Raw genomic sequence first — 26,981 nt, forward strand, 5'->3', positions numbered from 1 at the left:
TATTTTTCAATTCCAGAGCACCTAGGGTTTTTATACAAAATCCATGTCTCAAGTTGCAGATTTTTGAAGACAAGGGGGATATTCATATCTGCCACTACAGTGCATTGATTGACTGGCTTGTTAGACTACCATGTTTTAAGAAGGCTCTAGAGTACAGGGATAGAACAGTTTTTTTTCAGCAATAGAGAATCTGCAATGAATAGTTTATTGATTGCAATTGCAGATGATTTAATGAGCTGTGATGGGCGCTCAGGCCCGATGACTGTGATGGGCGCTCAGGGCCCGAGTGAATGATAAATTGGGCCGGAGGCCTGGTCTGTGGGTACTCGACGGCTACCTGTGCGAGGCTGGCTGAAAAAACATGAACAGTTACATGCATCCCAGTGCCGCAGATAGGAAGTGGCTATGGGCCACCTCCCCCCAAAAGACGAGGCCGCCAAACCATGAATGGAGAATAATAATAAATGATTAACACACCCCAAAGTGGCGCACTGCCACCTACCCCCCAAAATATTAAAAAAGATTAATGAAAATCAGCAGCTGAGACACAGCCCGTCCCCCTGGGGGAAAGAGCCCGGCCTCTCCAGCCTGACCATGCACCCCGCAGAACTAAATACAAACCTCTCAGCACTCAGGTAAGGAAACCCCCCCTACCTCAGGGAATCCGTGGCTGCGGGTAGCCCTTCCTCCAGGCTCTAAGCGGTAGACTCCCATTTCGGCTTCCCAGCACGTGACTGAGAGGCCGAAACAAAAGAAGCGACATGGGAGAATAACACTGAGCCTTTAGGATCCTTGCTGATGACGTGTTGTTTGCTTACAAAAAAGCAAACAAGTTTGCAATTTTATAAGCATGGGTTAGGATAAATTATTAAACAAAAGAAAAGTTACTGAAGAAGGAAAGAAGATAGAGACTGGTTTTGCTTGTCAATTAGTTTATTAACACCCAAAGACAAGTTGTATTAACATGAGGTCCTGACTTTTACATAACCCTAAACTCGCATCTGCACCCCTATTCTGCCTTTGTGATGAGTGACTAATCAATTTAAAAGCAAAGTTTTGACCATAGACATTTAATTTGCATTAGTTTAAGAATGAGTTTGTTTGATGTGTTTTATAACTGATAATTTGAATGTAGCACAGTTCATAAACTTTAAGCAGTGGGCTCAATAATAATACAACAGATTTTCATTGCTTCACTCTACTGTATGCATCTCCCTATTACCAAGGGAAATTAAAAGTATGGGTTTTGAAGTCCTTTCCATGACTTCAAGATCACTTCCAGGATCCTTCCTGTTGGGGAAGGTTAATTATCAGTTTAATAAATCTTTTGTAAAACATGTCCACTTTTAAAAAATATTCACGCTGAACATTAAAATCGTCTGGTTTCACGGATCCCTCACTAATCTTGGACTACTTTAACTAAGTAAACATTAGGGAGGCCAAGATAAGCACTTGTCATTTCATTTAAACAAGATATCATGGTAATTATGATACTACTGAAATTCTGAAATATAAGATTTAATAGATTATAATATTTGTTAAACACTACTGAACAAAGACTTCACACTGCTTTTCAAATATTTGTGCTTGTTTTCAATTGCTTTTGATTGCAGAAAATAGCCCTATAATATTTATAAATCTTTAAATGTATAAAGGGTTCAGTCCCAATATATCAGCAATGTTATAGAACAAAGTTGCACTTTGATAAGCCCATCTATATATGTGATAGGATGTGGATTTTAGATGAGCATTTGCTATTTGATAAGTCATTGTTGAATCGGATTTCTTTAAAAAAAATACCCCATCTTAATTATTAACCAGGTCAGATCCAGAAACATTTTTATTGAAAAGTTGGATATGCAAATAACAAAACAATGTGACACATGAAATATAACATAAATAAATAAGAGACAATAGTGTTCATACAAAAAAAATGTGTAAACAACTTTTGAACAAAGAAATTTACGAAGCACTTGTATTTTCAGTCATTTTGCAGTATGCCACTTAATGTCAACATTTCTGAATAGTGTTGCATTCCCGTTAGATGGGCAACATTACACGTCTAGTCGAGGCATCTCAAACAAACCAAAATCCATCTAGAAGGTGTAAGGGAGGTCTAGTTTTGGTTTTTGTATTTTTTTTTTTCACTCAAATGGACTTAACTTTTATTCAGGAATGCCAAAGATAACTGCTTTACTGAATTAGATGAAACATGTGCAAATTAAAGCTATTTAGCCTATTTCTGTATGATTCCTTAAACATTTGTAACTGTTCAAATACTGGGCACTTTGTGACATCATACAATTGCATACCAAACAAACAAACAAACAAACAAATAAAACAGCATTTTTCTGGTACCTAGTCTTACTATTGATTAAATCTCTAATATATATATATATATATATATATATATATATATATATATATATATATATATATATATATATATATATATATATATATAAAATGCAATTTCTAATGAACTGGGTTATACAAATAAAGATATACATACAAAAAAGGTTCTGGAAGCCTAATGAAGACTACAGAAAGCAGCAAGATTTTCAAAATGGAGGCATTCATGGATATGAGAAAGGTTTATAAATGGCTAAATCATCATATGCACTATGATAACAAATACCATGTTTATACAAAGATGGCATAGGGCTCCTAAGTGTTAAACTTACTCGCCACCCTGTCGCATATTCTTTTTTTTTTTTTACACAATAATTAATAGAATGGGTCTTGCAAGTAAAACTTTGGCTAGCGATATCTTTTATTGTGAAACCACTGGTCATTGGCTAATGCAGATTTTTTGTTTTATTTTACATTGATCAAAACAAACTTGGGATTAACATTTTACAATCTTCCATAAAGCGAAGGCAATAAAAATCTGCAGGATAAGAACAATGTGCCATACCCCAGTGATATTCCAAGTTCAACTTCTGCCAATCCCATTTAGGACAACATTACCCAGTTTCTACATTATTTAGCAAGTAAACAAGAACTCTTAATCAACCAAACTGAGTTCTTTGTACTGCATTCATTATATCAGTGGTCTCGCTGTCAAGGTACTGTATTCTCAGTGCAAACATAATTAGGACTGCCAGAAAATTGTCTAATACAGAACTGATAACACTAATGATAAGTGGATATAACAGATTCAGACTTACATCTTAGAAAAGCTATTTCTGCTTTTTCCAGTTAATAAAAATGAAAAACTGATATGACAGAAACTAACATAGTCTTACAACGTATTTTTAATACCCACAAACGTGTTTCTTTGTAGCGGCAGTCACCATAGTGGAAACAATCAGTTAAAAATCTGTTCATTCACCTTACTGCTTAACACATTTTGTTAATTTCTACAGCAGAGCCTCAAAAAGAATACTCAAATGTGTGAAACTACGCAGGTAACTTTTTTCACAAACAGCATAAAGCACGTTTAAGGAACATAAATATATGTCCATTTGTCTTATACAAAACAGAACAAGTGTTTCCTATACAGGACATTACACTAATGCTCACTGGACTCGGCTCCATTACAAAATGAGGTTGGACTAGTCTAGTTAAGGATGAAACCGTTGACTATGTAATAACAGAATGTTTATTATTTTATTATGTTTATTATTATTCTCAGTGACACAGAAAGGTAATGTTACACTTCCTGCATTTTTATTATCCTGCAAACTGACTTAAACATTGTCTGTTCAATTTATCAAAGTTGGACTGGTGGCATTTTGACACAATTTACTGTTGTTAGCAGCACTTTTTGGGGACTACAAGCATATGGCCACTACATGTCTGGATATACATTAGTCCAGAATCAAATATCTGCTATGTATCTGAATTAGGTAGCTTGGTCCAGAGAAGTTAGTGCAATGCTTTGCTCCTGCAGCAGAACAGTGCTATATACTAAAACAGAAGGTTAATGACACCTTTTGGAAAGAACCTGGATCAACTGAAGAAAATGTTTCAATCTGCTCAGTTACCATTATCACCAGGTGAGGGGAAGTCCCCATGAGAACATACCAAGCTGAGTCAAAGGAAGAGGGTTGAATACCATATACTTCTTGGATTAGTCCATGTTGAATGAAGCCCCTCATAGCTAAAAATGGTAGGTTAAAAACAGCCTAATTTTCAGTGTTAGCCTCAGTATACATCAATGGGGAAGAAGCACACTATTATATATACGTAGTGTTCACAGAACTGATTTTGTATACTTCTGTTTTACATAACTAGACAACCAACCAAATATAACATATTCAAGGAGTCTGGAAATGTGTCCTTGTAAAATTGACATGCATTCTTTGTACAAAGGTTACCTTTAAGGTATTTAAATAAAACTGAAGACTGAAGTGCTCCCTCGTCAATAAGGGAAAAGGGATAAATAAAAATGACAAGAAAAAGCAAAGGATTTTTGTAGAGTATAAACATTCCACGCATCCTCCCCTAAACAAGTCTAATTTCTTCCGCCCATGTCCAGGGTCAGGAATCAAGTTACTCGTGGATCACAGAGTCCTCCTCCTCTCCGCTGGGGTTAAACCTGTTGAAGTGGAGGCTGAAGTCGCGGTCAGACTCAACGCTATCTAACTCAGACGAGGCAGAAATGAGACCCAGCCGGGCTGTACGCAGTTCTGGTGCCCCCTGAGGTGGAGCTGCTGCCCGGGCGCCTCGTGAGCTGGGGCTTGACCTCTGCTTTGGCAGGACAGGACTGGTCAATCCCAGGTTGCTTAAGGCATCCAGAGTGCCATCGGGGTCAACCATGACGTTGATAACTTTAGGACAAAAAAGAAAAAGAGGGTGTTAATTTGTGTGAACAGCAGGCACATATTCATAACTTCAAACACTAAGTTTTAAATACAGAAAAAACTGGTCAAGAAGATGAACGTTTCAGCTAAATGCCTTCATTAGTGTAATAGAGTAGACACAACAGTATTTCAGAGATAGAGGCTATAAATATGTACTCATAATAGGAATGCTCAGGAATTGGCCCAGGAATGCTATTGATGTGTGACCCTTCGATGCCAAAGGTGATGGAGGACTGAATACAGTAAGTACAACCTATATTAAGAAGTTGGAAAGCCTCCAATAAATGTAAAGATTAAGGCAAGACAAACTGAAGTTTTTAGTTTTATTTAACATCAATATGTTAAGCTCTGTAACAACCATATTAAAGGGAATACATTTTTTTTTTTTTTTTTTTTTTTTTAAAGTAGAATTTTTTGACAGTCATTCCTCAGCAATTGAACTCAAACTAAATAGAAAACAGAACAGTTGTTCATGGGATTATTATTATTTTTTTAATCTGTACAACACTGACCAATGGCTAAAATGAGAGTGTCAGATTAAATGATAACGGGAGCTGACTGTATTTTGTAAAAACGAAGCTATTTCCCGTAATAAGAGAAATGCATTGACTTGAGTATATTTAGAAGCGAGGCGACAGCATGATTAAGAGTTCAAATGTTTTATTTATGGGAATGATTAGGTGCAGCCCAGGATCTCGCCTTTTAGCCTGAAAGGAGCCACCCTCCTTTGACAGCTATCACAAGTCAACTAAGACCACGGGATGGGAGCCATTGGAGATGCAGCTGCAAATGAGGCTATTGGTAAACCAAAGAGGGAAGAAAAGGGCCACTTGTCTTGCCTCTAGAATATTTCTTAGCAGACTATAGACATAGAATAGCGCCAAGCCTTTAAAATGTCAAGCTTCTGTAATTTCATTTGTAAAGAGTATGAGAAAATTAGGACCCAGTTTCACCTGTGTGCGCATGTTTTTAAACCTGTATGAATTAAACTTGACTTTTTACCTGAAACCAGGAGAAGCAAGCAGCTCAGAATGCGCTTTGACAGCTGCCTATTGCATCAAGCCAGGTCTTTAAGATTGAATTGTTGTCTCTGTCCTCATTCTGCTGAGCTAGTACAATTTCACACTCAGCAAGCTTTAGAATACGAAACCAGACTATACACATGAATAAAGAATTACACAACCAGTATCACTTGCAGCTCAGTGGATCAGGACCCTGAAGAGCTACTGAAATGCAACTCTATACCCTCTTGAGCATTGTGGTCTTACCCTGTAGTTGTTTTTCGACTCTCTTCAGCTCCAGCAAGATTGATGAAATCTCCTGCAGAAAAGGCGAAAAAAAAAAAAAGCCCAACATGTCAAAATCTTAGAATGCATGTAATTAATTAGACAGTTCGGTAATATACAGGCCGGTTATAAATAGGTGTGATTTGTTTTGTTTTTTTCATTTTTGATTTGGTTCTGTTTCCTAATAAATACTACCCTTTCATCATACACTCCCCCCACCCCCCCAAATAGTATAAACTAGAATTCCTGGGGTGATAGTAACTTGATTAAACCAGAAAAAAATAGCTTTCATGTTTTTAATCTCCAGTACAGCTCTCTGAACAATAATAATCAAATGCACATTGCACTGCGAATAAAGTAATATTCCTTCAGCTAAACCAAAAAAAGAGGAATAATATCCACATTTCAATTTAATGTGTTTTAATGTTTAAATTGTTTTTTTTATTGTTTTAGTTCACAACTTCAATACAACACACAAGTTATTTCTTAACTCACATTTTTGTTAAAACAACTACAGATCAGCACCTCATCTCCTCCTGACTGGCGAGACAAGGACTGCTGATGGAAGGTAGATCAACAGTAGTATCTTCATACAACAAGTTTTGCTGTTACTTAGAGATAAGGCATCAATCTGTAGCGTGTTTATCATCTTGACAATTATTAACACTTGCAATACAAATTACTGTTCTGAATTAAAAACAACAACAACGACTGTATTATTCTAGCTAAACCAAAAACCAAACAACTTTTAAGAGATGCCTCAAGATAATCCCATACATATTCTTTAGAATTGCACTCCCTGCTTAAGCAAAGGCAGAAAGCTGGTATCTTTGCAGACCTGGCTTCATTTAGCTGTCCACTGGCTATGGCGCCAAACTAATATAATTTGTATTTGGGTATTTACCTCTTAAAGACCCAAAACCTGAATATTGTATACCAAAGCTGCTCAGCGAGCCTGTGACGCATTCATGGCCTCCCCTCCCCCGAGGGCACAAAAGGACTGCGTTCACAGACCTCAGCGTCATTTTTACTTCAAGCCTGCTGCAATCATGGACACAGCGACCTTGAAGGTTAATGGTTATATTTCTATTTCAGGGAACCAGGGTTATGATAATAACCTAACGTTCCCTATCAAGTACGAAATGCAACCATTACCATATGGGTGACAGTATCAAAGCCTTTGCAAGGGCAAGACTGCAGAATGACTGGAATGCTACAAGGCTAAGCAAAGTGGCTGCCCTGTGCTTTACCATACGTAACCCCAGTAACAAGTAGCTAGGGTGTAAAAATTGAGATAGAAACTCACTGGGAAGCCGCCCTTAACACTAGTTCCAAAACCAGTGTTTTGAGGAAACCCTGACATTCAGTCTATAGAACCTAGGGAAGGTATGGGGAACAGCCCACACTGCTGCATTGCAAATATCTCCAACAGATGCACCTTGGAATAAAGCCCATGAAGTTGCAAGGCCCCTGGTGGAATGGGCAGTGAGCTTTTCTGGAGGTGGCAAGTTGGTCAGCTCATAGGCAGTCCTAAACGTGTCTGCTATCCATTTGGACAGCCGCTGTTTAGACAGGGCTTCACCATGGGACTTCCCATAGCAGACAAAAAGATTTTCGGACTGTCTCCAACTTTTCATCCTGTCGACGTAGTACGTCAGAGACCAAACTGGGCAGAGCGTATGGAGCTGTTGCTCTTTGTCTGACTGGAAAGGAGGTAGATGGAAAGCCTCCAATTCCACAGACTGGTTGACATGGAATGCCGAGACTCTTCGGCAAAAAGGCAGGACTGGTACAGAGCGTTACTTTTGTCCTGGCCTCTGTAAAAATTAAGTGGGCTTTAGCGATTAAGAATGCCTGTATCGGGGGCTCCTAAGTGGCGCATCCGGTAAAGGCGCTCCGTATGCAGTGCAGGATGTGCCCTATAGCCTGGAGATCGCCAGTTCGAGTCCAGGCTACTCCACTGCCGACCATGGACGGGAGTTCCCAGGGGGCAGCGCACAATTGGCCGAGTGCTGCCCGGTGGGGAGGGCTTAGGTCGGCCAGGGTGTCCTCGGCTCACTGTGTACCAGCAACCCCTGTAGACTGGCTGGGTGCCTGCGGGATTCCCTGTAAGCTGCCCAGAGCTGCGTTGTCCTCCGACGCTGTAGCTCTGGGTTGGCTGCATGGTGGACCTGCAGAGTGAAAAGAAGCGGTCGGCTGACGGCACACGTTTTGGAGGACAGCGTGCGTTCGTCTTCGCCCGCTCCCGAGTCAGCGCGGGGTTTGTAGCCGTGAGCTGAGCCTAAATAGAATTGACCATTTCAAATTGGGGAAAAAAAGGGAGATGATAGCGAGCAAGAAAGCAGTTTTGACCAATAAAAATTTCAGCTCAGCTGAATGCAGGGGCTCAAATGGAGGCTTCATGAGTGCATTAAGCACCACGTTTAGCCAGCCGAAGCTGCCAAGCCGCTTTCAAAAATTGTCCCGCCAAGAAGTGAGCTCCTGGGGAGACCGAGTCAATTTTGACATGGCAAGCCGAAATGGCTGCCAGATAGACCTTTAACATGGAGGGGGATTTCCCTTGTCAATAAAGTCCTGCAAAAATTGCAATATAACTACCATGGGACAGGTCGTGGGGTCGAACCCACGAGGCAGACACCACGTCTGAAAAACACCCCACTTGTACCTCTACTGGGAACACGTGAACAGTGCTCTGGCATTCTGCAGGGTGTCAATGACCCTATTAGCAAGTCCCAGATGGCTCGAATGCATCCGTTCAGGGGCCAGACCCAGAGCTGCAGGCTCGATGGATCGGGATGCCATAAGATCTCCCGTGCCTGACTGAGCAGTTTCCACGGCTGGCCGCTCAGGAGCTTCAGCAGGGTTGAAAACCAGTCTCCTTGGACAATAAGGGGCTACTAGGAGCACCTTGACCCAATCCTACCTGATTTTCTCCAGACACAACAGGAGCAGGGTGAGCACTGGGAAGGCATATAACAGTTACCTCGGCCATGTGTGCCAAGGCATCTATTGCCTGCGGGTCCCGGTCTATTATGGAGAACCAGAGGGGACACACAGTTGTTTTCTGGGAGGTAAAGAGATCTATCTCTACTCTTCCAAACCTCTCCCAAATGAGGCTCACCACTTCAGGATGAAGCCTCCAGTCTGACCCCTTTAGAGGGGGTCCGCTACCCAGTTTGTCACCCCAGGCAGATGTACTGCCCACAGTGACAGGAGGTTCTCGTGCACCCAGAGCAAAATCTTGTGGGCCACATGATGGAGCCTGGGCGACGTGAGGCCACCCTGGTGGTTGATGTAAGCCACCACTGTTGTGTTGTCTGCAAAACTTATTAAAGCCTCCGTGGGCCTGTTTTGAACATCACCTCTGGCTGCGGGTGCAGCCGGCTTTGCCGGTATTTGAGGCTGCTGGGACCTAGGGCGCCATTTTGCCGCTGGTTTATGTACTAGAGGTGGTCTGTTGGTAAGCAGGCGAACCAGCTCCTTAGTGGATTCCCGCTCGCGGTGAGAGTACTGTAGCATCTTGTCCACCCTGGGACCAAACGTATGCCCTGGAGTGATCGGGGCGTCCAACAGCAGTGCTTTGTCCTCATCAGGCACGCGTGCCTGGAAAAGCAAACGTCAAATTTTCTTCTGTTGATCTTGCCTTGCTGTGAGCAGTGCTGAAATAAAGCTCCTTCATTGCACTAATGGAGTACTTTGTCAGACTACAGGCATACCACTAGTAGTCTAGAACATGCTTAAACCATGCAAAAAGTGGCCCAATGGGATGGGGGACAACACCCTCCCACACTCCCCCTTCGAACGCTACGTGTCATGATGAGATCGGTGCCCCTATTACCATCTAAGTGTCACATACCTTAAAACTAATTGAAAAGCCTGAATATGGCAGCCATCTTAGGTAACAGATCAACGTGAAAGTCACCTTTAGACTATGGCAAGGCATTTTCATAAAATATGAAGCTGGCATCTGCAATAGTTTATTAAATATTTGCAATTTAAGTTTCAGCTGCAGTGGCAGGGATTTCCAAACTCCTACAAGCTCCCCTCACATGGATGATTAACTAGGATTTTCAAGGTTTTGAGATAGTAAACTGCAATTAAATCTGTCACAGCGCATGTGATAGTTATGGGCCCTCCCAACCCTTAAGTTAACAGTAATTTAAAATAATGTACACTAAACTTTTTGTTCTTTTTAAACCTTTGATGTCTCCCTTTTTAAAGCTTCAGTATCCCCCAAAACATGTTCAGTTACACACTAAAGTGAAATGATTTAATATCTACATTTACTACATTATTAGCACGTTGCCTTCAGTTTGCATGTTCCATGATAGCTTTAAATTTACAGACACTAGATTCCCGTACTGAAACTTCTTACCACAGTCATTCTGCTATGACTTGCATAATTTGGAGGTTAGACAATACTATTAAGCTGTTATACTGTATATCTCGGTGAGTTGCAGTATTCATTTTATAATGACATTTAGAGTGCATTGGCAAACAAGAAGGCCTTCATGTATTTTACATATTTTGCCCTTCCGCCTAGACAGTCTCTAAGCAATTTCCTCTGTACTCTGTTCTTGTTTATTAAATCAATGTGCTCTGTCTTGTGAAGTGATGGCCATTTTATTGGGGAAAGTCATGTTTTATGGCTGCTATTACATCCTGGGTTTTAAGCAGAACAGTAGTCGGTGACATAAATGCTCTGTTACTGTAATACAGTGAATTCTGTGGAAAACTTCCCTGGTGGCATCTCGAGGCACAGCACAGTATACCACAGTTCTCATGTGGTGCAGCTTGAGGTGTAAAACCAATATTTCCTTTTTCCAGCGGGGTGCGCCAGTGAGCTTTTAGGAACTTAATGGGCGGTATACCCAGGGCTGGCGTCAGCACTTGGGCAAGCGCCCGGTGCCCCGACGCCAGAGGGGGCCCACACACATACAGAAATAAAATTGCAAATATGAGCAAATGTACTATTTCTGTGCCAGCTATCCTACTCAAGCAGCCTTTAGGGCTAAAAATGCTTAGTTTTCACTAAACTAAACTAAACTGTATGCTTGCAGTGCAACTTTTCAAATCTCCACTTTTTTCTTTTCCTGCTTCGTTCTGTTCCCTTAGTCCCGCCTCTTCTCACTCCCTATTGGCTTCTGTCCTCCCCAGGTCTTCGTTATGCCAAAAGATATTGGCTGATCTCGACATGCAATTATACAAATGTGCCAATTAAAGACATTCTATAATTGGCACATTTACTTTTCAACAAATCGAGCCTTTCATTTGACAAGTGTTTTGTCAAGCGTCATTATCATAACATCTATTATTACCATAACGCCCATTATAATTATACGACTTTAAAAAGAAACACAAATCTGGATTTCAAAAACAGAAGGAAGACTACAAGAAAATGTAATACAAAAAACCTGTAATAAGTACACTGCCAAATTTTCTATATACATTAAATATATTCTGTAAAGTGTGTGTTCAGTTTTCTGTTAATTGCATATTAAGTAGGTTACAGTAAAAAATGTAATTTAATTAAAAATAATATTTTACTATTTTCACACTGTACAGTAATGTGTAAAATGCAGCAGCATTGTTTATTGTGTGTTACCGGTAGACCAAAGTAAAAAGAAAGTGTGCTAGGTATTCATTTGATTGTACTACTGTATATGCATACTGTACAGATTTATAACAAAATGTACAGATTTTACTCCTGTCTCCAGACATGTCCGGTTTAGCGAGGGACTAAATATTATGAAAACCTTTTTGATAGAAAAACTATATATATATATATATATATATATATATATATATATATATATATATATATATATATATATATATATATATATAATTTATTTCTTAGCAGACGCCCTTATCCAGGGCGACTTACAATCGTAAGCAAATACATTAAGTGTTACAATACAAGTAATACAATATATAAATGTAGTTGTCACCGATGGTTTTTACCCAGGTTTTCTCCCCAATTTGGAATGCCCAATTATTGTTTTTTTTTTTATCCCGGTTCACCGTTGCAACCCCCTGGCGACTCGGGAAACGGATGCTGAAACACGCGTCCTCCGAAACGTGTTCCTGCCAATCCGTCATTTTTCGCACTGCGGATTCACAGCGAAGCCATGAGACCTATAGTGCAACACAGATCTGAATGGCTCCACTGCAGATCCGCAGGCGCCCTATCTGCCACAGGGGTCGCTGGTGCTGAGCTAATCCCTCCCTACCCGGGCGGCGCTCGGCCAATTGTGCACCGCCCCCTAGGAACCCCCGGTCACGGTCTGCAGTGACATAGCCTGGATTCGAACCTGCAATCTCCAGGCTATAGGGCGCATCCTGCCCTCCATGCGGAGCGCCTTTACTGTATGCACCACTTGGGACCCCCTGAAAAATATTTTTGATTTGGGTGGGGTGAAGGGGGGGGGGGGCACTGGAAGTCCATTGCCTCGGTATAGCGTTTGTCCTTAACAAGGTGATTTCTGTTTAGGATTTGTTTGATACTCCCCTCTGTCTCTTGTTATTGTATTAACAAATGTAGGCCACATTATTTTTAAACTTCATTTGTTGATCGACAATGAGACTACTAAAGCAAAATAAATTATTCTGCTGACCGTATTAAATTGATATTTTAATTTCATTATATATAAGTTTTTTTTTGTTTTTTTTTTTAATTATTATTATTTTTTACATATTCTAGGAATGGGACTGGATGCAACTATTAAATTATCATGCAAAGACATCTGACCTGAACTTTTAGTAGACATTATTTCCTGTTATTTTCTGACAACCAAATGTCTTTGTTCTCTATTTGTAAATGCTGGATCCTGAAATTGGGACAGTTAAAGCCCCTTATGCAACACAGCAAAGCTGCGACTGTGACGGCAGTAGTTTAATAGAGCAGAGACTCCACAATGTACAGTTATTATTAAAGAACATCTGAACACATGGTAAAGAATATATATAAAATTTAAGATTTTTGTATCTTTCGATGTTTTTAAAAAAGCAGCATTTCCTCCTTCTATGATTCCAGTGCAACATGCAAGATACGTCTAAATTATAAAATACCTGGATGTGTACTGTGCGACTGTTTTAGAATAAGTCAGAGGCAGTGTGCACTCTGATTCCATAAACTACCCTTATTTACTCCTAAAACATGTAATGAATCACTTGCAGTTTCCGATTGTAGTTTTCAAAGTGTACAAATGGGGGCTAATGTGTGGTAGAAGCGATTTATCGGATTGTACAAAATAGTAGCTTGTTTTTATTAAATGTTACAACAATCCTTAATAAGACATTTTGGAACCAACACTATGTCTCAGATAATAATTAGACATACCATAGTTGAAATAGAACGTTTTCATTCAAATCGGATGCAACATTTTAAATTGACAATGGCTGGTACAATGTTACAATACAGAAAAGAATAAACTTGTATACACATTTGTATTGTGTAGTGACCAATGCAGTACTTTTTAACCCCCATCATTTCTATTCAGGTATACAAGTACCGAAACCATGCTCCACCACAGCCTGCACCAGATAAAATAAAATGATTTCACCTCCCTTTGAAAACAGGTGTTATGGAATCATTTATTTTCGAGGGGGATGTAGGTATATTGGGCCCCGAGACCAGAAAGTACCCCCACCATACCTGCTCCCGCTGGAGCACAAGTTTCATTCCTGACCACAAGTGTCTTTATTCCAAAGTGCAATATATGTTTTGTTAAAGTTTTTACAAAACCAATATCAAAAGGACTCAAATGTGACCAATTTTGTAACATTAACAGTTTATGCTGATTTAGATACAACGGAATATGACAGTAAAAATAAAATATTAAAATGCATCAATTTCGCTGGGATAGAAATTCAAAGTAGTTCAATGATAAAGGGTTCAGAGATTTTTTATTTTATTTTTGCTTTTAGTCATATTTGAAATAATGATCAGGAGACTAATGATGACGGGGATTAATAATACGTTGCATATTATTATAATAATAATAATAATAATAATAATTAGTAGTAGTAGTAGTAGTAGTAGTAGTAGTCATAGTAGTAGTAGTATTAGTATAATGTACTAAGTTTCAAATATACTGCGTTTTATATATATTTTAAATGTAGGCTATATAAAATGAAAAGTTCAACAGTTTAGATCCAGTGCCTCCCCCCCCAAAATCAGATCACAGATTGAGAAAAATCTATGACAAATAATTAATAAAAGTAAAGTTAAACATAAAAACTGAACTATAATATGCATTATTTCTGGAAAATGTCCAAGGTTGTAGATTATTACAAATTAGTGCCAGTAAAAGCAACCCATTAGTAACCCCCTTTGTAGGGTCCACTTTCCTGGCAGGATGTGACCCTTTCTAATCTGTGCCCATTCAGGGCGGAGTCATATTGTGTCACAAATTATTTGACTTGGGTGACCTTTTCCACAATGTGCCCCCCCAGAACAACTTGCACACACTCTGCCACCGGGCCTGCATATACTGCAAGCACAGTTAGGTAGATTGTTCTGTACAAATACATAGTAGGATGAAACCACAGTATTACATTTTATTGTTTTTGTTTACATTATAACCTGACAGGGAAAATAAGTGTCTAAATCTTGGTCATGATAATATAAATTCTGTTTTCTAGCCAAAGTAACACTAAATCTTATATTACTTATATGTTACATTTAGGTTTTATGTAATTGTCACCATTTCTTTCTACCATCAATATATATAATTTGTTTTGGATCAAAGAGCTTCAGTTACTGTTTTAAAATGTGATGCAGTGCCTACCCAGAATATTCTAAAGGAAATTGCACCACCTGGCGGGTGTTCAGAGGGCTTTTCATAAATGTTGTTGAGGCATAATTACTAAAAGGAAAAGGAAAGCTCACAGTCCCTGCAAGGAAAGCCCACAGTGCATGTATAACCTTAAATGATGAATCTCACCCAGTTACAAATTATCCTTCAATTAAACTACAAACATGATTACAGCAGCAATACTGTCAGCTTTAATTGGATAATTTGCCAAATGAAGTGCATTTAAATCTCAGTTTATTTTATTTTTAATAATTCTTTCAACCCTTTTTTGTTTTTAAAAGTGGTTTCCTTTTGTGTTCTTCATATATATATATATATATATATATATATATATATATATATATATATATATATATATATATATATATATATATATATATAGACACACACATATATATATACAGTGCTCACCTTTATAACGCTATAGTGGGGAGCCATAGTTACAGGACCGTGCTACTTGTGTTCCGCCTTATAACGAGTTTAAAAGGGCTACTGTAATGGCATTATGGAGCAAATGGGAGCCACAACACTACCGTGTTATAACCAATTCCACACTATAACGAGGCGCGTTGTAAAGGGTGAGCACTGTGTGTGTGTGTGTGTATGTGTGTGTGTGTGTATATATATATATATATATATATATATATATATAGGTTCTAACTGATAAAAAAATAAAATATATAAAATAAAAACAGAGAAGACATATATCTTGCTAATCAATACAAGCCTTTATCATGCAGTATTTTGAGATTCAAAGAAATCTCCTATGCAATATTTGGTTGAGGTAGTCTGGGAGCTTGTGCATATCAATATCAAATGCCATAACAGAAAACTTCACCCTCTTCTGTGCAGTCAGGACAGAACTCTATTAGGATGTGGTTTAAAATGACCCTTAATGTGTTGTCACAATTGAAACAGCACATGTGATTTGAAGTGTCATTACTTTATTCAACAACCTGTTCCACAAGAGTACTAACAACTACTCTGAAGGGGAAACTTCAAGAACTGCCCAGTTTAACCTCTAAAAATAGACACTGTATTAGTAAAATCGCTGAATGAAAGCACAATACATTTGGCATTATTTAAGCCACTGGCATTTGTTCAGCAACAGTAAAGTGAACAATAAAATGTTTCACAATAACACAGCGAAGTGACTTTTCCAGTCTAGTTGCCAGGGAGGCACGCCACATTTTTGGGAATGCCATTTATCTGATGTATTATGAATCTCATTTATTGTGTGATGTAGACATACAAGAAGGGATCTGTTTGTTCTCTTACCTTGTTTGATGTTTTCAGAAGTGGCATGTCACTTTCAGCTCGCAACTTGTTTTCAATTTCTTCCCAATTCCTGTCCTTGTCCTTAAACAGTATTCTAAAAGGAAAGCAAAAAAATGAACAAAATTGAAATGTTGTTTGGCAGTAAAAGAACAACGGTCAGTTTGATCCTTTGGCATCAATGTGATAAATGCCACCTGACAATCTGTCAAGGCCAGCGAGTAGATTTCTGTTTTTACCATTTTTGCTCTTACTTGCAACTATTCCACTCTCTATAGTAATTTGCAGCTGATGTTACTTTAAGCTTAAAGTCAATCTTGTGCAAGCAGAAAATGTCTGAACCAAGGGCAAAGGGTGAATTTACATGTAATGAATTGGGACAGGTGAATAAATGCAGACAACGGAAGATTGGGCAGTGGCTAGCTCGAATCAAGAGTGTATTTCTTGTATTTCTCTTTTCTGTGGCAGGACAATGAGTGAACTTAGAGGTAGCCACCGAACACTTACAAACAAGTCATTAAAACATCAACCATTCTTTTCTACTTTCACCTAAAGAAGAGACCTCTGAGGTCTTGAAAGCTTGTGATTTCATCCTTTTGTAGTTAGTCCAATAAAACGTATCACCACTCCATCTCTTTGTCTATCATCTCTGGACTGATACGGCTACCATTTCACCTATCAGTCATTAAAATGAGAGCTAAGCTATGTGCAAAATTATAATATGTTCTAATGGGGACATGACTTCTAATACTGCACATCTTGGTAAATTGTATGGATTACCAAATACTCTTCAAATTATAATTTTAATGAGCAGCACCCATTTTATTTGTAGGAATGAAGAAAGGCTGGGGGTCTTTACCTTTCATCCTTAATATTGTGGTATTCCTGAACAGATAATCAACCCATCTTCAAATAAATGTACATGTTTTGAGTGAATGAGCAGAAGTATTTATACTTAAAACATGATAATAAATAAAAAAAGAAATCACCCTGCATAGCCACATGAATGACTGGAGATGACAATCTTTTTCTTCTTTTGTAGCCTGTATCATCTGGATGAGTTAAAGTAAATGTTTTAAATGGAGTGTTTTATTTTCTTCAATTCACTGGATCATTTACACCTCCCATCATGCAGACATGCTGTCTTGTATTTAATTACAATTGCACAAAACCAGCACAAGCTTAATAAAGGGAGCAGCTGTTTATGAAAAACAAAAGAAGCAGTCCCTCTTCTAGCTGTAAATTAATAATCGTTGCCAAACTGTTGCAAGCTCATACGAATGAATGCATCTTGACAGCATCTAAACAAACAGGGGAAAGCACATGCTCTTTGATCACTTAATCAAGGGTTTAATGAAGCATATTAGGCAATCACAAATAACAAATAACAAATAAATGATTCAGTGTCTGCTGCAGTGTAACAGTCAGCACAGTCAATGTTGTATCAGTCTCATACAACATTTACATACTGTGATGAAGCCCCTCTTGTCAGGATGGCCCAGGGTTCTATCACCGCTTTACTTTATGGTACTAAAAGGTTGTGTTTGAAATATGCCATATTTATTTCATTTTAAAGACATCTTAAATTAGCAGGGGTTTGGGAACCAGCCCCATAGTTCACTAAATTAAAACTGCTTAAAAAACTAGAAAGTTGTTTTAATAAACAAAGGAAACCAGTACCTGATTTTGCCAGCAGTTTTGTCCACTGCCTGTCTTACTTTCGACGACAGCTGAGACACAGAAGTAAGCAATAAACTGTCCAACACAGCCTGCAAAAGTAAAACATACTTAATATACATCTGCATACAAATATGTAAATGTATTAACTGCCTGTAGATACCAATTTACATTTACGGTATTTTATAAATCATAAAATGATCCCTTGGTTTCCCTCTGACAGTTTGAATAATGCAACATGGATGGTTGATTTTGGAACAGTGAAGTTTTCTGATAACGACAGAAATGAACACACTGTAGTCTACTGTATATTCATGTTTTTATGTCCTTATCAGAACACAATTTCGTCAGATCTGCCACCCTACCCAAAGGAGAAGAACATAAAATAATATTACAATAAAGCACTGTTTATTTACCTCACAAAAATACTTCTATCAAAACCCCTATTCTTATGGAGAAGTGAGTCAGAATGAATACAAATGATGTATGTATTTAATGCTGGTGAAACACACTGTACTGCAATAGCGCTCCTTGTCTATTCTAATCATTGTTAAAGTGCTGAGTTCTCACTTCATCCCGGTTCCATGTTCTTCTCCGAATGGCTGCCTTGGGGTCAGGGGCCTCTGTTGTACGGGGACGAAGCTCCACAGGTCGTCCATTGATCTCTGGAGCTTTGTTTTGCACAGCCGGGGGAATCTTTCTGAAGTTAAGGCTTTCATCAAACACTCTATCCACCAACTAGAAAGAGGAGATCAAAGCTATAAAATAGTGCTTCATCTGTAAAATAATGTCACAAAACTAGTAAGAAACTCTACTTTTGAAACATCAGTGTTATCTCAAAACTTCACTGGCCCTTTATAACACATAAGTCTAGTTATATATGTGTTTTTTTTTTCATACTTAAAAAGAAATGATCACATTTAGGTTTTTTTTTCATACTTAAAAAGAAATGATCACATTTAGGTCAAAATCTCTAATTACCATAAGCTTTAATTCCAAACTAATTCACATTCAATTACATAAACAATGTATTTCATTATGGAATAAACTAATAATAGTTAATATTTTTCAGCTATTAGTGGTTTGTTTAGTTTATTTTAAATGTGGCGACAAGGCATCAGTATTTACATCAGTTACAGTTTGTGTTAAAATGAAGATGCACAGCAGTTAGTTACTTCAGAGAAAATGGGTAAGAAGAGCATGTAGCCTACTGTATAGAATCTTAGATTATGAAGTTTGTAGAAGTTGAAGTAGTCAATAGTGCAACGGGCAGTAGTCAACAACCCCCTTACTGTATCTGTGACTATTGTTTACCATACTTTCACTACACATGCTCTACCACAGTAAACATTTACACGTGTGGATCCAGGAAAGCAAATTATATTGTCAGTAATCACAAAGAAATGCACAGGGACAAAAGTACTGAATCTGAAAATAATAATAATAATAATAATAATAATAATAATAATAATAATAATAATAATAATAATAATAATAATAATAATAATAATGGAATTGGCTGAAGTGTATTTGCTGACAGCAGTTTCTTGCACAAATCCACTTCCACCAATTCAGCTGAATTGCATTTTTAATTCAATACAGGATCAAAGGAGACAGAAATGTTTTAAATACAGAAGCAAAAAAAAAAAAAAAGAACATTTACAAAAAGCAAACCAAGACGTAAAGCAAACCAAGACGTAAAACAAACCAAGGAATAAAGAAAAGAAAGGACCTTTAGCACTCCTCTGTGAGGCTGCCCTACCTCTTCCCTGGTGTCAATGGCAGAGCCGGGGGTGGTGGCTGCAGTGCTTACTGTGGTGCTGGGGGCTGTGCTAGGCGAGCTCACTGAGTCGATCTCTCCCGCCACGTCGTGGATCTCTCGTGCGAGGGTCGCCAGGTCTTTGGCCAGGTCTTGGCTAATCCTACGCACACAGGGAAATAACCTATTACACATCAAACAGGGTTAGGAACAGTGGGGTACAACAATTGGCCAGTAAGTGGCCTCCAAAAACATTTTGTAATTTTAACTGCATGCTTAAAGTAATTGTAGCTAACAAAAACATTCCACAATCCCAGCTGTTTTGCACTTCCATTAGCTACATAGGTCTCAAATGTGCAGTTTTGAAAGAAAGACATGTTACAGCACACATGTACACTTGCACTTCTTGGGCCATTTCATCTCAGCAGTGTCTTCTGGGTCAAAACACATTACAGGCTGAAAGCATGTTTGTCAACTGGGGAAGCTGTTGGCTGGTTATTGCCAGGAAAAAAGCCAGTGAAGGGGTGTGGACAATAGTACCAGATGAAATGTTATAAAATGAAAATACATGTTTGCTATAACATGAGCTTCTTTCAATCCTGCACATTTGAGCTACAAAATGGATGTGATATCAACATATACATATACAGACGTGCTCACATTTGTTGGTACCCTTACAGCTCATTGAAATAATGCTTCATTCCTCCTGAAAAGTGATGAAATTAAAAGCTATTTTATCATGTATACTTGCATGCCTTTGGTATGTCATAGAATAAAGCAAAGAAGCTGTGAAAAAGAGATTAATTATTGCTTATTCTACAAAGATATTCTAAAATGGCCTGGACACATTTGTTGGTACCCCTTAGAAAAGATAAAAAATAACTGGATTATAGTGATATTGCAAACTAATTAGTTTCTTTAATTAGTATCACACATGTCTCCAATCTTGTAATCAGTCATTCAGCCTATTTAAATGGAGAAAAGTAGTCACTGTGCTGTTTGGTATCATTGTGTGCACCACACTGAACATGGACCAGAGAAAGCAAAGGAGAGAGTTGTCTGAGGAGATCAGAAAGAAAATAATAGAAAAGCATGGTAAAGGTAAAGGCTACAAGACCATCTCCAAGCAGCTTGATGTTCCTGTGACAACAGTTGCAAATATTATTAAGAAGTTTAAGGTCCATGGAACTGTTGCCAACCTCCCTGGGCGCAGCCGCAAGAGGAAAATCGACCCCAGATTGAACAGAAGGATAGTGCGAATGGTAGAAAAAGAACCAAGGATAACTGCCAAAGAGATACAAGCTGAACTCCAAGGTGAAGGTACGTCAGTTTCTGATCGCACCATCTGTCGCTTTTTGAGCGAAAGTGGTCTCCATGGAAGAAGACCCAGGAGGACTCCACTTTTGAAAGAAAAACATAAAAAAGCCAGACTGGAATTTGCTAAAATGCATATTGACAAGCCACAATCCTTCTGGGAGAATGTCCTTTGGACAGATGAGTCAAAACTGGAGCTTTTTGGCAAGTCACATCAGCTCTATGTTCACAGACGAAAAAATGAAGCTTTCAAAGAAAAGAACACCATACCAACAGTGAAACATGGAGGAGACTCGGTTATGTTTTGGGGCTGCTTTGCTGCACCTGGCACAGGGTGCCTTGAATCTGTGCAGGGCACAATGAAATCTCAAGACTATCAAGGCATTCTGGAGCGAAATGTACTGCCCAGTGTCAGAAAGCTCTGTCTCAGTTGCAGGTCATGGGTCCTCCAACAGGATAATGACCCAAAACACACAGCTAAAAGCACCCAAGAATGGATAAGAACAAAACATTGGACTATTCTGAAGTGGCCTTCTACGAGTCCTGATCTGAATCCTATCGAACACCTATGGAAAGAGCTGAAACTTGCAGTCTGGAGAAGGCACCCATCAAACCTGAGACAGCTGGAGCAGTTTGCTCAGGAAGAGTGGGCCAAACTACCTGTTAACAGGTGCAGAAGTCTCATTGAGAGCTACAAAAAACGTTTGATTGCAGTGATTGCCTCTAAAGGTTGTGCAACAAAATATTAGGTTAGCGGTCCCATCATTTTTGTCCATGCCATTTTCATTTGTTTTATTATTTACAATATTATGTTGAATAAAAAATCAAAAGCAAAGTCTGATTTCTATTAAATATGGAATAAACAATGGTGGATGCCAATTACTTTTGTCAGTTTCAAGTTATTTCAGAGAAAATTGTGCGTTCTTCGTTTTTTGTGGAGGGGTACCAACAAATTTGAGCACGTCTGTATCTATCACTTCATGCATGCATTTGTGTTTAGTACCTAATGCATTGTGCATGGAATTTCAATTTATAATTATTATCATAGTTTTTTGCAAACCTGTTTTACCTAAAATGTTTCTTTCCTTTTTCTAGAACAAAATACTGCTATTTTTGTTTCTAAATTACTGTCTAGGTGATTAATTAAATTATTTTGGAGTTTTTTAAACTTCTACTTTGTTTTTTTACATTTGTACAAATGCAGTATTTTTCAAAATATTTTTTACTTAAAAGTGGAATATTGACACTTTCATGCCTTCATTTTTTTATGAAGCTGGTTATGAAGGAGATTTATTCACTTGTTTTAACCATTTGTAACCTTAAGGAATGTTTGTTGTAGTGCTAAAATGATAATCCGTTATTTGCACGAAGTGTAATGTTACTACCAAGAAACTGTCAATGCAACTGTAGTCTATTTGAATTCTGCATATGTACATTATATGACAGCTGACCTCTACTGTAGATTTTATTTGAATTATACAACTGAAATCTTGGTATAGAAAACAGCATATCAAATACTACAATAAAGTTTCCTTAGGTGATTGCGGATTTGCAATGTGTCCTTGGTTTTTGACACCTGTGTCTGATCCACACAAGAACGAAGAACAGGCGTACAAGGGCACACAGATCCACTAGGAATGTGATCGAGATCATTGACATGGAATTTGCCTAAACGTATTTAATGTTGTCAGACTCCCCCCACACTTTATGTACAATGTACACTTTCACCCTCACATGTCTGTATGTATATGATCTAGACAGTATTCAGAACTGGGCAGACACATTGCAAATGACATTTAATAGAGAAAAGTGTAAAGTACTGCTCGCAGGCAATAAAAATGTGCATTATAAATACCATATGGGACATACTGAAATTGAAGAAGGAATCTATGAAAAAGACCTAGGACTTTATGTTGACTCAGAAATATCTTCATCTAGACAATGTGGGGAAGCTATAAAAAAGACCAACAAGATGCTCGGATATATAGTGAAAAGTGTTGAATTTAAATCAAGGGAAGTAATGTTAAAACTTTGCAATGCATTAGTAAGACCTCATCTAGAATACTGTGTTCAGTTCTGGTCACCTCACTACAAAAAGGATATTGCTACTGTAGAAAGAGTGCAAAGAAGAGCGACCAGAATTATTCTGGGTCATATGCAGACAGGCTAAAATAACTGAATCTGTTCAGTCTTGAACAAAGAAGACTGCGATCTGATTCAAGCATTCAAAATTCTAAAAGGTATTTACAATGTTGACCAAAGGGACTTTTTTGACCTGAAAAACGAAACAAGGACCAGGGGTCACAAATGGAGATTAGATAAAGGGGCATTCAGAACAGAAAATAGGAGGCACTTTTTTACACAGATAATTGTGAGGGTCTGGAACCAACTCCCCAGTAATGTTGTTGAAGCTGGGATCCTTCAAGAAGCTGCTTGATGAGATTCTGGGATCAATAAGCTACTAACAACAGAACGAGCAAGATGGGCCGAATGGCCTCCTATCGTTTGTAAACAACATGTGTGTCTTTCAAAACTGCACATATTAAATGGAAGTGCACAACACCTAAGCGATATAGAATTATTTTGTGAGCTTCCACTGTCATGTCACTGTTGTGTGACTCAAGGGTGACTGGTTGAATCTTTCCCCAATTATGAACCAGCCTTTATTAAGCATCTCTCTTAATACAGTGTGTACTGTTTTTGTAAACAAATACATTTGTTCAAATAATATAATTATTGAAAACATGTCCTTTATGTATTATTTATGAAAAGTAAAATAAAATAAAGTGTGTTTAAAGCATTCTTTTTTATTATTTGTATTTGTGTTGGTATGGAACCTTCAAGATTGCAAATTCAGTACATGACTGGCTATTAATCTAGTTTTTGGATTAAGTGTAAATAAAAAGGCTTTGAAGATGGGGGCTAGACATTCAGAACCATGGTCTTTTCTAAAATTTGAGTTCTTTGCTTGCATTTTTCAGTATAAATATAAATCAAATATCAAATACAATGCTACATATTCAAAGTTTAAACTTCTGAATCCTGATATCACTTCCTTTGCTGCAGGTCACATTGAGTTAGAGCACTGGAGTTACTCTAACACACGGCATAGGAAGCGATTAGCTGCCAAGTCAGCAACACCATTATGTTGTATTTAAAGTCTGCATATCTCCATTAAAGTGAAATACACAAGCAAAGAGACCATTGTCAAAAAAGAAGAATGCTGCCAAGAGGTAACAGAACCAATTTTTCAAAGCCTTGGTTAGAACTCCTTTAAGTTTGAGCATAAAATCAACTGTAATTGGTAATGTTTTATTGTAAATAACAACGAATTTACAGAAAAATCTTGTTTTCTGAAATAAAGCTGTATAAAAAGGTATGTGAGAAAAGATGAATACCTGGCAATCTCCTCGCTGTGTGCAGTCCAGTCGCGAATGTACTCCTCCTGCTCTCTCATCCTGTGCTTCAGGACCACACCTCCTGGGCCTGGAGAGGCTGTGGGTTGCAGCCTGGTGCTTCTCAAGGCTGTGCCAGCTCGCAGGCGGGCGTGTTTGGGTGAGTTGCGGTTTGACCCAAACTCATCTTCTGATGTAGAGGCATAATCTGGGGGCAAGCGTCTCCACCTTGCATTCGCTGAATTATTTTTTTTGTTAAAGAAAAAGAACAAAAAAAAAAAAAAAAATTATATATATATATATATATATATATATATATATATATATATATATATATATATATATTTTAATATGCTATAAATTAATTTTATCTGAATAACTTAAAGCATATCATATACATTCAATTTAATGTAACATTTAATTTGTTTCCTATTTAATATCCCTTTATGGTATGTGTTTTTGTATGATTCTCCATTGTTGTTTATGCTTACGTTGTTATTTGCCATGACTAACCGTAACAGCAAAAACTGCTTCTGAAAAGACTCCTGGGGAAGCCCATCAGTGTTGCATGGGTACGGTGCACAATGCTTCACCTTTGGACATCAGTGCACAGTGCAACGCTAATATGCTTCCCCACCTCACATTGGGGAGTCTTTTCAGAAGTTATTAAGATTAGTTAATAAGCATGCAAAATAAATATAATCTTACAGAATACACATAATACAGTATGACCTTAAACAGGTTACTAATTAGGCTAAACATCATGGAAATGTAGATGATACAGCTTTAAGTTTAAGATTAACCTTTCAGATATTAAAACATTTTGGTGTTTCTTCAGACTTAAAATAGTGAACAGCATGTAGAGATCTGTAGTGGTTTTAAAGACAATATGTAGGCTGTAGAAAGAAGATCCAGCAGAAATATATTTTTAGTGCAAACATTCAATTTAGTTTTCTATTCTACAGATATTACAATTGAATGTGGCACAGTTAAATATTGAAGGAATTTTACTTGATGATTATGATCCAATTGATGTGTTATATGAATTATGTTGTGTGTAAAGTTAGTGATGAAATTCAGAAGTAGAAATACTTGGCACTTCGCTGATAAATAGTAAAAAAATGGTCTGTCCTATTGTATGACCCCAATGTGCACCACAAAACAACTAAAAAGCTTACAAAAAAACAAAACAAAACAAAAACCGAAATCTAAAACTCCGTAAATACATAAAATAAATTTAAAAAAATGGCTACTAGGACCCCAATAATGTGAACTTGTGGTTGCTAATACAATGATGACAAGGCACATTTCCATTCAATATATCTGTAAGGCTCTTTTAAACCTGCCATCTACTGGTGTTGACATAGGCTGCCTACAGTATCAGCTGAGCTGTTGGCAAATGTATGCCAGTCAACCGTTAAGTCATTTGATGGTTTGCTGTATAGCTATTTCTTTATTAAGTAATAGCAAACTTTTAGTGCTAGGCCTGAAGGGAGCATTATGCAGGAAAAAGTTAAGGAATTGATTCATGATTCATCGATTAATCACACCTGTAGACTCTGATCAATTAAAAAAACAAATGATTGATTAATCTTGTCTACTTGAGTGTGGTATCAAAAAATGGTGCACGAGAAAGAAATTCTGAAAATGGCAGAAGGTACTTACTGGGAGCTATACCCAATATTTCACAATATCTCAATGAAGAAAAAAAGACTGAAACCTGCAACATTTACTCATCTGTGCTTTCCTTTCACAGCAGCACTGCAAGTTCATTGTGTCATCTTAATCACAAGTAAGTTGATTTTTCTTGTTATTCAATGTCTTTCTTTCAAATGGTATCAGAAAGTACTATAGAAAAGTGAGTTTATCTGAAAAACTGTCTGGCTTCATGATTTAACTACAATGTAAATAGTTAGTATTTGCTGTTTGGAGAGTTCAAACGTAAGCAGAAGACGGCTAAAGATATTTCCAAAGTTTTTGTTTTTTTTTAACTTTGAAATGTTACTTTATTAAAACGCAATGAATCAATCATTAAAAACATATTTGCCTATAAACGCACTGTACACTTTTGAACCCATCCTCAGCCCTGTCTTCCTCCCAGAATTACAAAGATGTGAGCCCTTCCAACCCATAATACACCACAAACAGCAATTCAAAACCAAGTTAATATTTTAAATGACTCAATTTTGCGAACTTCAAATTACATGTAAGCAAATATTTTTGAACTGTCAAATTACATGGAAGTATATTATAACTAGGGCTTCTGATTTTTGGTTTTAACCAATAAAAAACGATCCCCACACCCCATAAAAAAAAACTTCCTTTCATAAATGCAGCTGGGCAATGTCCCTCCATCCTGACTTGCATTTATCATTGATTCGTTCTGAATACTTTAAACCCACCCCAACTACTGAGTGGCAGCACATTCCTACATTTCTATCGGAGACACTGCTTGCAAGATTTAAAAAGAGATTACAATTAGGAATGGTGGCTTGTTCGTGGAATTTAAAGCTGTATTACTGTTAAGATAAGGGGGATTTAAAACAAAATTGCAAATTGTGGCGAAATGTAAAAAAATGCCTCCACACAAAAACCCCAATAGAATGTGCCCGTGACCATAAGGATTTTGTTGTGGAAGACAGCAAAGG

The 26,981-nt window shown here is 37.8% G+C and overlaps 1 protein-coding gene across 11 annotated transcripts in view; it reads right to left on the reverse strand.

The window, feature by feature from the left end:
• Nucleotides 1–2,453: 2,453 nt before the first annotated feature.
• The window catches only part of LOC117411321 (centrosomal protein of 170 kDa-like), a 136,808-nt gene continuing 112,280 nt past the window's right edge, over nt 2,454–26,981 (reverse strand). For 3 of the 11 annotated variants that reach the window (XM_059025402.1, XM_059025397.1, XM_059025393.1), the window contains 7 exons: nt 24,337–24,571; nt 19,598–19,787; nt 18,436–18,603; nt 17,869–17,957; nt 16,192–16,285; nt 6,077–6,128; nt 2,454–4,775 (listed from right to left, as the gene is read on the reverse strand). In XM_059025402.1, the coding sequence (XP_058881385.1) occupies nt 4,498–4,775; nt 6,077–6,128; nt 16,192–16,285; nt 17,869–17,957; nt 18,436–18,603; nt 19,598–19,787; nt 24,337–24,571 (1,106 nt within the window). In that variant the 3' untranslated portion in view covers nt 2,454–4,497. Of the gene's footprint in view, nt 4,776–6,076; nt 6,129–16,191; nt 16,286–17,868; nt 17,958–18,435; nt 18,604–19,597; nt 19,809–24,336; nt 24,572–26,981 lie in introns of all 11 variants that reach the window. The other 8 variants (XM_059025392.1, XM_059025396.1, XM_059025391.1 and 5 more) reach the window with 5 other exon arrangements.

Source organism: Acipenser ruthenus, chromosome 6 (genome assembly GCF_902713425.1).
Source record: "Acipenser ruthenus chromosome 6, fAciRut3.2 maternal haplotype, whole genome shotgun sequence".
NCBI lineage: Eukaryota > Metazoa > Chordata > Actinopteri > Acipenseriformes > Acipenseridae > Acipenser > Acipenser ruthenus.